Source organism: Denticeps clupeoides, chromosome 5 (assembly GCF_900700375.1).
Source record: "Denticeps clupeoides chromosome 5, fDenClu1.1, whole genome shotgun sequence".
In the NCBI taxonomy this organism is placed as follows: Eukaryota; Metazoa; Chordata; class Actinopteri; order Clupeiformes; family Denticipitidae; genus Denticeps; species Denticeps clupeoides.
The window spans coordinates 29,211,686-29,226,728 of NC_041711.1; the positions used below are offsets into that span (position 1 = coordinate 29,211,686).

A 15,043-nucleotide genomic window follows, 5' to 3' on the forward strand; every position below is an offset into this window, starting at 1 on the left:
TCCATTATATTTTTTCAGATGAAATTAGTATCTAATAATGATATGCTGGATTACATTCAGGTTGAAGCCCTTTCATTGAATATTATGGGAGAATATCAAAAGACAAAAGACATGGATCACAAAATATAGAATCAAATTTGAGGATATTATAAATTAAATCTGAAGAATCCAACAAAACAAAAAAGGTGTATGAGCAACGTATTCAATAAAGATTTGATCACAGGTTTTTTTCTCATCTCAGTTCAATTTTTAAGATTGTGTTGACGAAAAGTAAATCTCAGGTTGCGTAAAAAGCCATCCCTCCAACAAGCATGTGTCTAGAAATCCACACTGGATTCAGGTCTTGAAGCAACAATCCAGAATGGACCTTTATATCCATAAATAGCCACCCCAGTCCTGCAGCAGATGAGAGCGCTGGTAGTAAAGTGCTGGTAGTTTTTCCAGAAGTGTTCGGGATGAGAACATGGGCAGCACATGAGTGATGGAACATCAAATTACATACTATACAGAATTCACAACACAAGCAGGATGAACACAACATCAGGAGAACTGGGGTGAAGATAAATGGTGTAACATACAGAAATATGTTCCAGAGCTAGAACAGAGAAGAGAAACCTGAGGTCTATTGCCAAAATCCACAGAAGACAAATCATTATTCTCTTTTAGATATTTTATCTTCAACTTACAACTATTAGTTAATGTGTGTTACACATGAATTTCCAGAAGAGAAGGATAATTCACTTTTATGTTAAAATCTGATACCTTATTGCATGAAGGTCAAAATGCGTATTGTATTGCTATACACACAATATATTCATGTAAATTCATATTCAACTACTATATGAAGATAAGATATCCACCACTTGCTTTTTAAATAGAATTACACTTTTGCTCAGTCTTACTTAGGATCGATGCTTGTACCTGCCGTTTCATGATTTCTTGATTATTTGCTATGATGCTCTTTAGATTTAACAGTCAATGCTCTAATGACTTTAATACTAATGTTAGAAAAGACAGTCCCTTTTCAAATGTCAGTTCACATACATGCAAAATACACACACACACACTCACCTTCTCGACATTATGAAAATCCAATGATCTGCAGCTATTTTTTTTTTTAAATTCACATTACTCTTGTGTGTTTAATGTGTAGCCTCTCATCACTTGCATGAAAACAGGACGATGCTGTAGCAGGCTAAAGCCAAATAAAATGCAGCAAAAGAAATCATCTTAGCAAGTCCAGAATGCGTTTTTTTGTGATTCATTAAAAAAATAATGATAAAATAAAGAGGAGGGTTCTCAATGACACAAAAGAAAAATACAGCTGCTACACTTCTCAATTCCTTTTCTGATACCAACAGGAATGACCACAGCAAGCAAGCACACACACACACACACACACACACACACACACACACACACACGTGCACACAGGCAAGACAACAGAAGCTGAAGGACCGGTTTCATCTCTAAGCAGCACTGAACGCTTCCCCTGAGCTCTCCCCTGTTCACTTCCTCTGTTCACACTCACTGCTTTACTGCTGATCTAGCACCAGATCTCTGGCCTACGCCTAAAAATCTATAGGGGTCCTCTGTCAGCAGGGACAGCAAGCAGCATCTGAGGGGTGAGACAGAGGGAGCAGATAGCCCTGAGACAGCCCTCATGGCATTAAAAAGTCAGCAGACATTAAAAACTCAACAGGGGAGCGCTATTTTAAAACACTGGCCCAAGCGTGTAGAATTCAAAGAATCCCGTCTTAATCCTTTTTAAATCTATGACGATAACTTATATATAAATTATTTGTCTGTTACACATACCCATGTTCAGAAAGCTCCTAAAAATAAAAAAAAAAAAGTCATTTTCTCGGTCGGTATGGACTACTGAAGATGGATGTTCTCTTTCTCTAATTGAATGTTTATGGTGGTGTTTACCTGTAAGAAATACTAAATCCCACTGGACTGTATATAAGAAGGCACGATGGCAGTAAGCTCTTTGTCAGGATGTATTTTGGAAACTGCTTTCCCTATAAGAGTTTGTGTGTACTCCTGCACACTTCATAACGATTTGTCATAAGCAAATAATAATAATAATAATCATAATAATAATCAGTACAACTAGTAGAGTTGTGCAGTGTGCCGTGCCCACTGAGTCTCACCACATTCTGCATTCAGTTACCTGTCACTGGATGGTTTTTTTAATGCGTATAAAGGGGAAGGTGCAGGCTAGAAAAAACACTTACAAAACTAGAGAGCAAATGTCAGCGCACATTCTCCTCCCTGTATAAATATCAGCATCACCATGACAGGCATGCTTACGGTTCATTGGTAGAAAAATATACGGCTATGGCAAAAAAAAAAAAAAAAAAAAAAAAGAATCAGGACGGTCAACAAATCCTGTTATAAAAGAAGCATGTAGCGGTCAGCAGAAAGCATTCAGCCTGGAATCAGCAGAAAGGGCAGGAATACGTTGCTCTGTATATAGTGTTTACTTCATACACAGGAAAGAAGAGCAACTCCCAGCAAGCAGTTCACCCGCAAAGGAATGGTAGCGACGTGTCAAGAACCTGCTTGCATGGCAGCTAGAAGAATTCGAGAAGCCGCGAGAAGCCGCCGCTTGTTTCAACCACTGGTGGGTGTAAAGGAAATATGAGGGAAAAAGGAGAAACCAAAGCCCGAGGGGACGTTAATATTCCTAACGAAACAGGGGGGGCTCAGTCACTGCTGTCATCGTCGTCGTCGTCCTCGGACACATTGTTGGAGCCAAAATTGGAGCGAGGCCGGCTGTAGGAGTCCGAGCGCGGGGGCAAGCCAGATGCGCTAGACAGCTGCTCGTGGCAGAACTCGCACACTCGCACCGGCTTGGAGGACTGGCTGGGCAAGAGGAACTTCTTCTCGGAGCACGGGCCGCAGACGACGAAGCCGCACTTCCGGCAGTGGTGCCGCCGGTTGACTGGCGTGAACCTCACCTTCTGGCAGCGCATGCAGACGGTGGCTTCCGAGTCGGGCACCCACACGGCCGCGTGCTCGCCGCTGGGCGACTTCCCGCTCTTCTCCAGCAGGTCCGACACGCACTTGTTGATGTGGCTCATCCACTCCGACTTCTCCGTGGCCGTGGCGGCGTACACGGCAAATGACTTGGTGGGTGTCTTGATGAGCCAGCCATTGCGCAGGTCGCCCTCGTCGGCCACGGTGTCGATGGTGACGCTCTCCAGCGGAATGATGTGCTGCTTGTTGTACTTCTTCTTCTGGATGACGATGTTGCCGTACACCAGGATGTCATTGAACAAGAAGAACTGGCGGGCTTTGGGCTTCTTGCGGCACAACTTGGTCAGCACCCCCTCCCCTATAAGAACTCGCCCAGGGATGGCCAGGGGCTGACCCGCCGTGCCAAAACAGCCCTCTACCACAGCAATGCGCTTTGAGTTGGCTTCGCTGTTAGCCAGACGGTCCACCATCTTTTCCTTGAAGCCACCTGCCAATCACAGAGAGAGAAGAGCATGTCAGACAGACATCAATCTCACAAAAAAAAAAAACCTGGGAAAAACAATCATGTTTTAGGAGAGAAACCCCATCCGCGTGTGCCAAAAGAAAGAGCCATTTGTTACTGCCGGACTTGCACCGACCTGCCTGCGCAGTACTGAAGGTATCTAGAGCAGCCTGTCCAGCGTTCAACCTGCTTTCGTAAATGGAAAATGGAAGACACTGGGTGTAGCGGAGCATACTGCTGAGAAATCGGTGCCACCGACGCCACATTCTAAACCAGACGCTGATTTCATTATTACAGGTTCGGGGAGCAGGATTGTTTATGGGTTCACTGCTGGACAGCCAAGTCTGGTGACCGCCACTGAGTCACTTTGTCAAGTGTCAAGACATAACATGACAAAGCACTGGGACAGATCCCCTGGAGACACTCAGGGTTAAGTGTCTTGCTCTGGCACACAATGGAAGTTAAGTGGTCTTCTAGTTCACCGGCAGGTGTGTTACCCACTAGGCTACTGGCACCCCTCAGTACCTCAGGCAAGTGGGCGTCCTGATCTGCAACGATGTACACCATGTTCAGTCCCTTGTTTGTTTTCCTGTGTTCGCCACATTTACTGAACCACAAGATGCCTATCATACTGCGTAGGATTAATCTGATTAACTCCATCTAAGAATAAATACATTTTTAAAAAAAACAAGACTAGATGTGAAGATCATGCACATTCTACTTTTCACACAAAAGCTGTGCCCCATAAATAAGCTTTATCAAATAACCATCATGCCTGTACACCCAAGCTGAAAATACAAATGATAGCTTTCTTCTCCAGCCTTGGGGAGAAGTGAATTCAGCCAGGCTTGCAAAGAGGGAGCACAAGATGGATAAAGCGCAGAGCCTTAAGCGAAAGGGAGGTGTGAAGGACAAGGGAAATGGCAAGGCTCACTTCTTTTTACACCAAATATGCCACTCAGAGTAATGGAAGTACAATCTTTGAGTCGGAATTCTCAGTTTGCATCAGGTAACTCAGGCCCACTATGGGAGAATAAAAAAAAAAATAATAATCTATCCATTGCTGACCCTGTGACTAATATTATTGTGTGGAGTAATTATGCAGTGACCCAAAAGGAAACCTATCAGACAATGACATTCAAAGGTCAAGACCTTATTCGGAGAAGAGCTTCCTGTGCTCGGCTATTCTCATGCATGAGTTCTTATAATTAAACTCACACAGCCACACCACACCAGCACACTTCAGGCCATCTCCCAGCCCGTCTCGCGCTTACAGAAGTTGTGCCACTGTAGACTGCACCCATCTGCAGCTGCTGCAATAATTGCCATAATTAGCTGTAAAGATCATGGCCTGTTTGGACACTAGAAGCCCAGCAGCCAGCTTCATTTAGCCACTCATCCAGACCGCTCGAGGCGACAGTTTGCAACATGGCACATCAGATGATTCGCTTAAAGCTTACCGGCTGCTGCATGGAAACAGTGGCTGGTGACTTCTAGTTTTTAAAACGCAAAGGGTAAAAATGCCCGTGCAGAGGGTCAGGCCAAAGTGCCCTGCCAAAGATAAGAAGGCAAACATTTACAATGCAAATGGCACTTTGGATATTGAATCCAGCAGGATGTCTCTATCATTTTATACAGACCTGCAACTAGAGCTTTTATTGACCAAACAAAGTCTAACATACTTTTATTTAAAATACTTTTATTAAAAATATGCACATTTTTAATAATCTGAGCTTAACAAGCAGCACACATTAGTTGAAGAGCTTGTCTAGCTATGTCTCCTCTGTCAATTGGAAGTGGTTTGGGTGCCAAGTCTGCGTAACCGAACAGAATGGCAGCTTTTGTGCAAGATAATTCATATTAAAAAAAATTTCATTGGACGGTGCTCACGCCACACATGAAAACCAATGGAAAACAATGTCCCACAATTCAATTCACCAGCGAGTAGGAAACACATTCATCACGTCCATGCGAACCCAGTCTGAGAGGCGGACAACAGTAGCGACATCTTTTTTTTACATTGCATGGATTACAACGAGAAGGGAAGAAATTACCTTAAATGTCTTAAAAGTACATTTCACCTCTGTTAAAAAAACTCGGTGAAATGACCACTGTCTATCAAAAATGCTTCAGAGAATAAACACAAGAAAACAACCCACGCATTGTTGTCTTTATGCACAAAACATGGCCTGAAAAAGATCCAAAAGCCCTGGCCCAAAAAACAAGGTACATGGTATAATTCTACTGTCACACCCCTAATAAATAGACAGTAGACAAAGTTTAAATTCATACCTTTCCAGAAAAGACCAATACAAATATGGACTTGAAGCACTGTGAAGACTGACCAGACTGACACTGTGAAGACTGACTAAGCTCGGCCCTCTAATTCACACCAAACTACTACTGATTGACCATTTGAGTGTGCCAAATCACAGCACATCAAGGATATGGTGGCTATTTACAGAGTGAAAATAATTTTTCTGCTGCTGGAAAATATGCCGTATCTGACATTTTAATTAACAATAAAAATAGTTGTGTGCTAAAACGTACTGTTTTTAAATGAACTTTTGGTCGCAGTTTGGATAAGATCAAACTGCCACACAACTCTCTTCCATGTTGTGACTATACTTACTCCCACTATACCAATTAAAGTTGAAAATGAGTCACAGCATCCTTTTAAGAGTCTGTGTAGGTAGGCAGAAAACTTTTTGCAATAACCAGTGGTGCTCACAGGTTCTAAGACATGGGTTTTGTGGAATGCATGTTACCCAATTTAACAGAAGTATATTTTAACTATTTTTATTCCATCAGTACCACAATGAAAGAAGTAAGAGAGGAGATGGTTGTTGGTGCAAATAGTATCAGAAGGCCAGCCTACACATTGTTGAGTCAAATATTTTGACTCATTGGATTCTTGCCCTTCTTTCTCTGGTACCAATGTTACATAATCAGTCACTCAGAATTACTGAGTGAGCTTTTATCCAGATATTGTTCGATGCTTATGTTCCATTAGGTTAGAACTTGCATTACTAGTAAGTAAGTAAAGGAAAAAAACATTCTGCAATTCCTTCTAAAGCATTTGGCCAAGCTCCCACAGGCTTCACTTTCCATTGTGGATAGAGGGTGGAGGGTATGACTCAGGACTCAGTGTGTCACAATCGTCTCAATGACGAGCATTGTACAGTGACCTCATGTCTGCTGGGTCTGTAGAGAAGCCCTAATGCTCGTATCTCCAATGCTTCTTCATTTAACAAGCAAATGGCAAGACATCAACATACAGACCCAGACACGTCCAAGAACAATCTTATAACGTAAGAGAGCATAATGGCCACTCACACCCTGGTTAGATGAAACACCACCTGCTAGGCTCCGTGGTGTCTGTGTGTTTTTCGAAGGGTATGTGGGGAGCAGGTGGTAGAAACACAGCAGGTGGAAGGCACCGTCTGTGCGGTGGCACTCAAACACACGCTGGGCAGAGCCATGAAAACCATCCAAGAAACCAGATCCTCCCACCAACACTGACACTGAATCTGGGTTTGGTCAGACACATGAGCCACACATAAAATAATAGCCTAAGAGAAGGGAAGGATGACTTTTCACGCAGAGATAACACATTGCATAGGAGCCAGTGGCATGAAATCACTCTCTGAGCACTCAGAAATACAGCAGGGAGGTGTGGTGGGGCAGTGTAGGATGGGTCTAAATAACAAGCTTCCATCTGTGTGGGTGGCTTTAGCTAGGTCCATTCTTTATAAATGACCAGCCTGATCCTGGGTTTCCTTGTGATCTCCGTCCGATGTGTCTCAGCAAAACTTTAAATCTAAAATCAAGAAGTAGTTTATTTCACCTAATTATAATCATTAATTCAAATAATTTTATTTCTAGGCATCTGACTGCCTAGAAAAGAGAAATACATTTTTAAATGTATTGAGGGCGAAAAGCACCGAAATAGTTACTTCTGTTCACATTAAAGGCAGAAGTACCGCTAGGCCACCACGGGGCGGTTAAGGAAGCGGCCCTGTAATCAGAAGGTTGCCGGTTCGAATCCCGATCCGCCAAGGTGCCACTGAGGTGCCACTGAGCAAAGCACCATCCCCATCACATTGCTCCCCGGGCGCCTGTCATGGCTGCACACTGCTCACTCAGGGTGATGGGTTAAATGCAGAGGACAAATTTCACTGTGTGCATCATGTGCTGTGCTGCTGTGTATCACATGTGACAATCACTTCACTGTTTTTTTTTTTTTTGTTTTTTTTATGTCACTGGAGACGCATGTGACTGTGCATTTCTTGGTGCCTGTCCAATGCCCGGGTAAATTGGTAGGGCTGCGTCAGGGGCAGTGGTGGCCTAGCAGTTAAGGAAGTGGGCCAGTAATCAGAAGGTTGCCGGTTGGAATCCCAATCCGCCGAGGTGCCACTGAGCAAAGCACCGTCCCCACACACTGCTCCCCGGGTGCCTGTCATGGCTGCCCACTGCTCACACAGGGTGATGGGTTAAACACAGAGGACAAATTTCACTGTTTGCACTGTGTATCACAAGTGACAATCACTTCACTTCACTTCAGGAAGGGTATCTGGCGTAAAACTTCGGCCATGTCAATTCCAGCACTTTAATAATCTGACAACTGCCTTTACTTCATTTGTCCCTTGCCCAACAGACTAAACAATCACTATCCCTCAATGCATTTCTCTTTCTTTGGGTGCAATCATTTAAAAAAACATTTAACTAAAAGTCTTGCCATGATCCATTAAAGAATAAGAACATTTCTCCACACACTTTTCATCTACTTCCCCTCTATGCAAAATCCCCAACTTAGCCAAGTGTGCCCAGAAACAAACAAAATACGATAAAGGCATTCATGTGTGCACATGTTCAAACTAAATTGGCTCATTCCAGCTGAGATCGATTATCTGTGCCCCTGCTCTCCTGCCACGCATTTCTGACGGACAGAACTTTCAGCAGTATTCCCTGGAATTACTTCAAACACTACTGGCAAAATGTTGGTAAATCATTTTCCTTCTCTCTCATAAGTGTACCTTTGTCCTGCAAACTTGTCTGCATACTTGTTGTTGCAGCCCTGTCACCTTCATTTGACTTCGTGACTCTGTAAGAATATTTGACACTGGAGGAAAATATGAATCCACAGAATGAAGACATTAGGAAATCAAAAAGATTACAGAAGCTGTAATAGGGTGTGATGTGGTGCAACACTGATCAGATAGTTTTACTTTTAATTAGCTTGATGTGATGACCAGACTGGCCTCTGGCAGTATTCATTTTAACTAAATACAGCGACTGCCATCATGCACCCTGACATTAGTTAAAATAAAATACTGGGACACCTATAACGCCTGGAGCATGAATGTATTTCGTTTCATTTTTTTAAATTTACTCTCATGTCTTGCTCCAAGGTATAGAATATGTACGTTTACATTTTACTTGCAAAATGTAAAAGAATATACTTTCACAGTACAAGGTGAAATCTTTGTATATTCATTATGCTTTAATACAAAAAACTAAATCACAATAGATCTGTGAATGAGGCATAATTGGAACTGGCTAACATCAATGTCCATGGGTCTACAGTAGGGCTGGGCAATACTTTTAAGCTATATCATATTACACAATAAATATCTCAAGATCTCTAAATTGCTGTACCAATGCTGTTCTCTGCTCTGTTTCTCTGAATTAACAAGATATTTCACCTTGGAAAAAAATGGGGGTAGTAGTAGCCTAGTGGGTAACACACTCGACTATGAACCAGAAGACCCAGGTTCAAATCCCGCTTACTACCAATGTGTCCCTGAGCAAGACACTTGACCCTTAGTTGCTCCAGGGGGGGGGGCTGTCCCTGTAACTACTGATTGTAAGTTGCTCTGGATAAGGGTGTCTAATAAATGCCGTAAATGTAAAATGTAACCAGCCTGAATACATTACAGATGAATCGTCTTATATCCATGAAGCCAGTTGTATTGATCAGGGAGAGCAGATTTAAGCATGGTGCCGGCTTCTTTACTTCCAGCCATGTTTGCCCCCAATATAAAGTTATGACTGCCACACAAGCAGTTTGAAAACTTGCCATGTGATTCACAGGACACTTGTTAAAACACATTTCCACAATAAAATTCTGGGACCAAATATTTTAATGTATAATGGCTGTAATTGTGCAACACTTCAATAGAATAATGTGTATGCAATACCAATTTATGCAATTAAACCAGTTTAACATAAGTTTAACATGTGATAGCCAGTAGTAAGAGTTAAAATGTGGTGCATTGTATGAATATTTTAATTAAGACTGATGCACTATAGCATATATAAAATGAACTTTGAATGTCTGGATTATGATAATTTGCTTAGAATTTCATTGAAATTGTTACAAATTTTAAATCGTAAGAAGTAACAGTCTTTCAAATGTCTGCAAATCCTTCGGTTTTTGAAATACATTGAATTTAAATGATGTTCCACATTATGAGTACCCATCTTAAATGCCTTAGAACAATTAAAAGAGCAAATTTTCGTTTTGTTTTCATTTTCCAGACAATCATGATTTTTGTACAAAATATAATACATATAACGATTCCCTGTGCAAAAAAAATTAAATGGTATTATCATGAACGTATGTTGTCTATCACAGGACACCATGAAGGAAGCAACTACTAAAAAGAACACATGCCTGAAGTTACGAAAGGAAACACTGACACTCCACAGCTGTTTTGGAATAAGGTTTTGTGGACTGATGAGACTGAACATTTTGAAACCTGGCTGTGCATATCATGAAAACATCATCCCAACCATGAACTATGGTGGAGAAAAAAAACACCATGATTTGGGCCTGCCCAGCTTACAATCATTGAGGGGAAGATTCATTCCAAAGTGTCCTCAAATCCCACTTACTACCATTGTGTCTCTGAGTCTCCATAGTGACGTTCCCTGTATTATGATGTAATAAATTATGCATCGATGCAGTGAATCGTCCCTCATCTGCATCAAAATGTATCAATTATATGATATGTTTCAACACCCCCTACTGGAATTCATCTTAAACTCTGTAAGTGGGGAGATACAACAGAATAGTGGCCATCAAAACATCAAAGCCAACAACAGAATAGCTTCAGAAAAACTAAATTTGGATAGGCAGTCAGAGCCCAGACCTCAACCCAATAGAGATGCTATGGAGGAGAGACATGCACATGAGACGTCCAAAGAATATTTTATATTAATATTAGTGTTGCACGATGAATCTAATTGCAATCGTAATCGCGATGTCAGTCTGTGCGATTACATGAACGCAAAAAGCTGCGATTTAAATGATTAGTACATGGATTGGATCGGATATGTTGCTGATCCATTCTCTCAAAGTTTGCGAGAAGTCTCACACCTCACATCTCAGTCGGATGTGACGTGTTTGGTCACATGACTTTCGATTCGGAGACATATGGGTAGACGGCGCATGATGCGCTGCATCGTACGTCAACGTCGCCGCCATATTGCGATAGGCTCTGCTGTGGCGTGAAGCATATACATGTCTATGGAGAGAAGTGCATAAAAAGCCTCACTCTTGTGCTGCTTGGGGCTGTACAAACCGCTGTACGCTCCAAACCAGATCCCGGGGATTACATTTCATAGGTAATGCTGGACAATTGTTTTGAATATATTTGGCCATTATAAAATCCCGTTTTATAAGTCTTAACCTTAGTGAAGCTAGGCTAAGCTAGCGAAGCTATGCATTCCTGTGTTCAAGTCAGCCTCCAAACAACGTTTTGGTTAAACGTAAGAACTATAATACGGGATTTTATAATGGCCAAATATAATCAAAACAGTTTAGGCTTACCAGGGTTTGTCGTTCGACAGTAATGTAAAAGAGCTTTTTGTGATTTATTTAATGTTGTACAATATTTTGAAAGCACTGGGCATTTCAGGTTGTTAAGTAGTTTGTATGTTTCACTTTGAAATTAAACATTTCACTATTAGTATGCAACTTTTCATTGATATACAAGCAAGTGTCCTTTATCACATCGCAATCGCATATCGCAATATTGATCTCAATAATCGCAATATGTCTTTTTCCCCAAATCGTGCAGCCCTAATTAATATTTAATATTAGCTACAGCAGTTCTTTGAATGGTCCAATACTCCAATTGAATTTACTCCAAGGGCTAGCACAAAAAAAAAAAAAAAATTGTTATGGTTGCTCTCAAAAAGACATAAAACTTTTTTTGTCTTAATATCTTAATATGTCAATACCCTTGACTTGTGATCTGATCACATGTTATGACAAAGTAATGCAGAAAACCAAAAATTATCACATGCTTTTTCTGGCCACTGAATGGCTGTCATGACAAAACTTCAAATTCCAATGATGCCATGATACATGAGCCAGATTATCACACATTCACACACTTATCACACACTTCTGCAACACAGGATATACAATGATGTACAAGTTGTGTTGTTCTGCTGAATGAGCTGTAGTGTCAAAATCGTGGTGTAAATGTTTATTTATTTGCCGGGCTTAGTTTGACATGCCAACAGCAGGATTTATCATGGCCATGGCTAACACACTAATATCAATTTAAAATATTCATTTATTTGTTCCTATGAAACAATTAAAAGGTGCATTAAAAGAGCATGTGAAATTACATTTTAACAGAAAACAATATGTAGACAGCATGGCATAAGTGACCAGGTAAACACACGTTGTAAGAAACCAAGCAGGAAAAAAAACTCAAGATACCAGATTCTACTTATAAAGAATTACAAATATGAAATCTATTTTGATTTTGTGCAGCATGTCTGCGAATACAAAACTAGCCAATGTAAACATGAATAATTCACTAGAGCCACATTTACAGTTTTACAATATGCCACTCACAAACAGAGACATGAAAACTAAATCAATCTACACAGTTACAGCCAAAAACAACTGCCATTATGGCATCATTTCTTGGTCAAATTGGGTTCAAATGCCAAATCCAATGAACCACAAAAGAGCAGCACTTGAACCGCCCCCACACATCATTAAAGAGCCTACTGCATTATGAATTCATCATGAATGTGTACAACAATACTCTGCAAACATACTGCAACAGCAGTTTCAGACCAACACGAACCCAAATAACAGCTACACACAACCAACCAAAATATTTAATAAGCTTTAAAAAGACAGTGAATAGTACTTAACTCTCTCTAGAACAAATTAGAGGTCTGAGACTGAAACCACACCCAAAAGTAACATATTTTCACTGGATAAACTATACTTATTATATTGTACAATCATATGAAAAACTATTTCTTAGTTTAATTATGTATGTTTCTGTTGAGTACATTTCAACAGCAAATTATTTTAGAATATAAAACCAATTATTTGGTTTAGTGTGTGTGTGTGTGTGTGTGTGTATTATCCTCAGATTATGTCACGATGAAGCATAGCTGCACCACATTCGATGAGAAGAAAGTGAGAGCTGAAATATCTATTAATAAATGCAAAAGTGAAACACTCAGACAACATGTACGTTAGCCTTTTTATGAGTATAATAAAGCTGGGCAAAAAGCAGCTAGATCAGCAAAAGGCAGTGATTTCTCTTTCTTACTAATGCATACTAATGCATGCATACTTCATGTACGATACTTAAATAGAAAAAAATGGTTTCAAAACGTAAACAATATAGCACAGCTGCATACTTATTTTGGTCAGTTGCCAGTAAAGAGAGAGACGCACATAATTACAGGCAACTCGAGGCCTGCAAATTAAGTAGAAGTCATTCAGAGGTTTGTGGCATGACTCACTACTATAAGGACTTTGGAAAGATTGGAGGAATCACAGGAGGAAGCCTCCATGTAGCCACATTATTTTTAACAGCAAAATCAGATATTTTATAAGGACTTATTAACATTTTAAACGTGGCTGCCTATTAACATAACTAATCCTCAGTTCTCAGCACGCATGGCCTGACCGGAAACAAACCACCTTTCTCAGTAACCGGAACTAAGCTGTTAATCTGCAAGACAACTTTAAAGTTAACCAGCTTTGTAGTCTGGGACCTACTGACATGCTCAGCATACTAAGCGGACTAGTTTCTCATGTATTTATATTCCAGCTCCGTGCGGCTCAGTCATTGTTGCCAGGCAAGCTTATTTTAAGCGGGGGGGGGTGTCTTTTCATACTTTGTCGAAGCATTGTCAATGTCACGTTGTACTTTTTTTTAATAGTCCATTCGGATCAATCCTAGTACATAAATAGTTGTCTTAACTACGCATGCACTAAGACACGACGTCGAGTCGCCGAGTTTGCAATTCTTAAAAGAGGCTTTATTCGGCGTGTTGCCATAACGAGATCTGGCAACATTGTTCCTGCTTGCCGATTGCGAAGTAATGCATATAAAACAAGAAATTAGAGTTGACCCAAAATTTAAAAAAAAAATGTGTAAACTTAATACAGGATAAGGACTCATCGACCAGCATTGGATCTGCGTTAACTGATATAGACAAACTGATACAAGTTAATAGTGTGTATTTGTTGATTTACTTATTGCGAATCCTTCAATAGCAAATTCAGCCTCCACTCGCGCGGCCCCAACTTTTTGTCATTTACGATGGAGGAAAAAAAAAAAAAAGTATTTTCGTTGGTTAGTGCTGGCAGTCGTCGTCGTAGCTTCATACTTCATAAAATAAATACACCCCGCGACGAAGTCAAAAGTGCAGGCCAACGCCGAAATGGCGGCAGACGATCGCACCTGGTCGAACCACGTAGAAAGCCGATCGCCGTGTGGCGCGTATCCGAGCCGAGGTCGAGTCGAGGAGTGCGGCGTCAGCCCCCGCGCGGCACTCGCTTCCAACTTCCAAGTGTGCGCTAGCGTAGCCAGCTTAGCATGGGCGCTAACCACTTCTACTACTGCAAACAGCCCTCGGCGTCCCCGAAATACGTACCCCGCACACGAGCGCCCTCGAAGCGACCGGCAGCTCCGTCGTGACTTTCTCAAACTTGTCACCTTCTTCTTCCCCAACTTCGCCTCGTATCTGTCCGCCGCCAGACAGGGGGCTTCCTCGGCGCTCCGCAGGCAACAACAATATGGCAGCGAGCGGGACGGGACGCGTCACTTGACGAGAGAGTTGGAGCTGGGGGGGGGGGGGGGGGCAGCCCGGGGACGAGACCTTCCGGGGGGGGGACCAGCCCGGGGACGAGACCGGGTCGGGGTTGCTTGGCACGCGGGACGGAAGCTTGTTCCCGGGTATCGGGCGGTAGTCCTCTCCCGGCTCGGCTCGACGCGTCGCGGTGAAAGGAGTGTCGCCGCGACCTGAGAGCGGCTCGACCAGAATGGCAGCTTTTCGGGCAGAAGGGACGAGTGCGGCGTTCTCGTATATCCTGTTTATAACGACAAAAAGGTCCTCTCCGGTGTCGCACGTGTGTCAGAATGTCGCAGTCGCAGAGTGCAGCCTCGGTGCATTCATTCGCGTCCCCTTTGGCTCTGACTCTCCCGCAAAGTTCCACCGTTCTGGTTCTCGGCCATCACGTCACAATTTATTCCACACTGATTTCTTCTCAGCCGAGTGTGA

The 15,043-nt window shown here is 42.0% G+C and overlaps 1 protein-coding gene across 3 annotated transcripts; it reads right to left on the reverse strand.

Annotated features, from left to right (window-relative positions):
- Positions 1-2,354: 2,354 nt before the first annotated feature.
- Positions 2,355-14,886, reverse strand: plekhf2 (pleckstrin homology domain containing, family F (with FYVE domain) member 2). Of its 3 annotated transcripts, none has more exons than XM_028981896.1 (2): positions 14,417-14,843; positions 2,355-3,472 (listed from the first exon to the last, which is right to left on the reverse strand). In XM_028981896.1, exon 2 carries the CDS (start codon positions 3,453-3,455, stop codon positions 2,712-2,714), a length of 744 nt encoding a protein of 247 aa, XP_028837729.1. In that variant the 5' UTR covers positions 3,456-3,472; positions 14,417-14,843; the 3' UTR covers positions 2,355-2,711. The 3 variants fall into 3 exon arrangements, 2 of the variants coding, with proteins under 2 accessions (XP_028837729.1, XP_028837730.1); XM_028981897.1 differs by lacking the exon at positions 14,417-14,843 and adding an exon at positions 4,948-5,008; XR_003749946.1 differs by lacking the exon at positions 2,355-3,472 and adding an exon at positions 12,714-12,960 and having other exon boundaries at positions 14,417-14,886.
- Positions 14,887-15,043: the final 157 nt, after the last annotated feature.

Excerpts from the sequence above, each read along its gene's own strand:
- plekhf2 (XM_028981896.1), bottom strand. The coding sequence starts at position 3,455 with ATGGTGGACCGTCTGGCTAACAGCGAAGCCAACTCAAAGCGCATTGCT.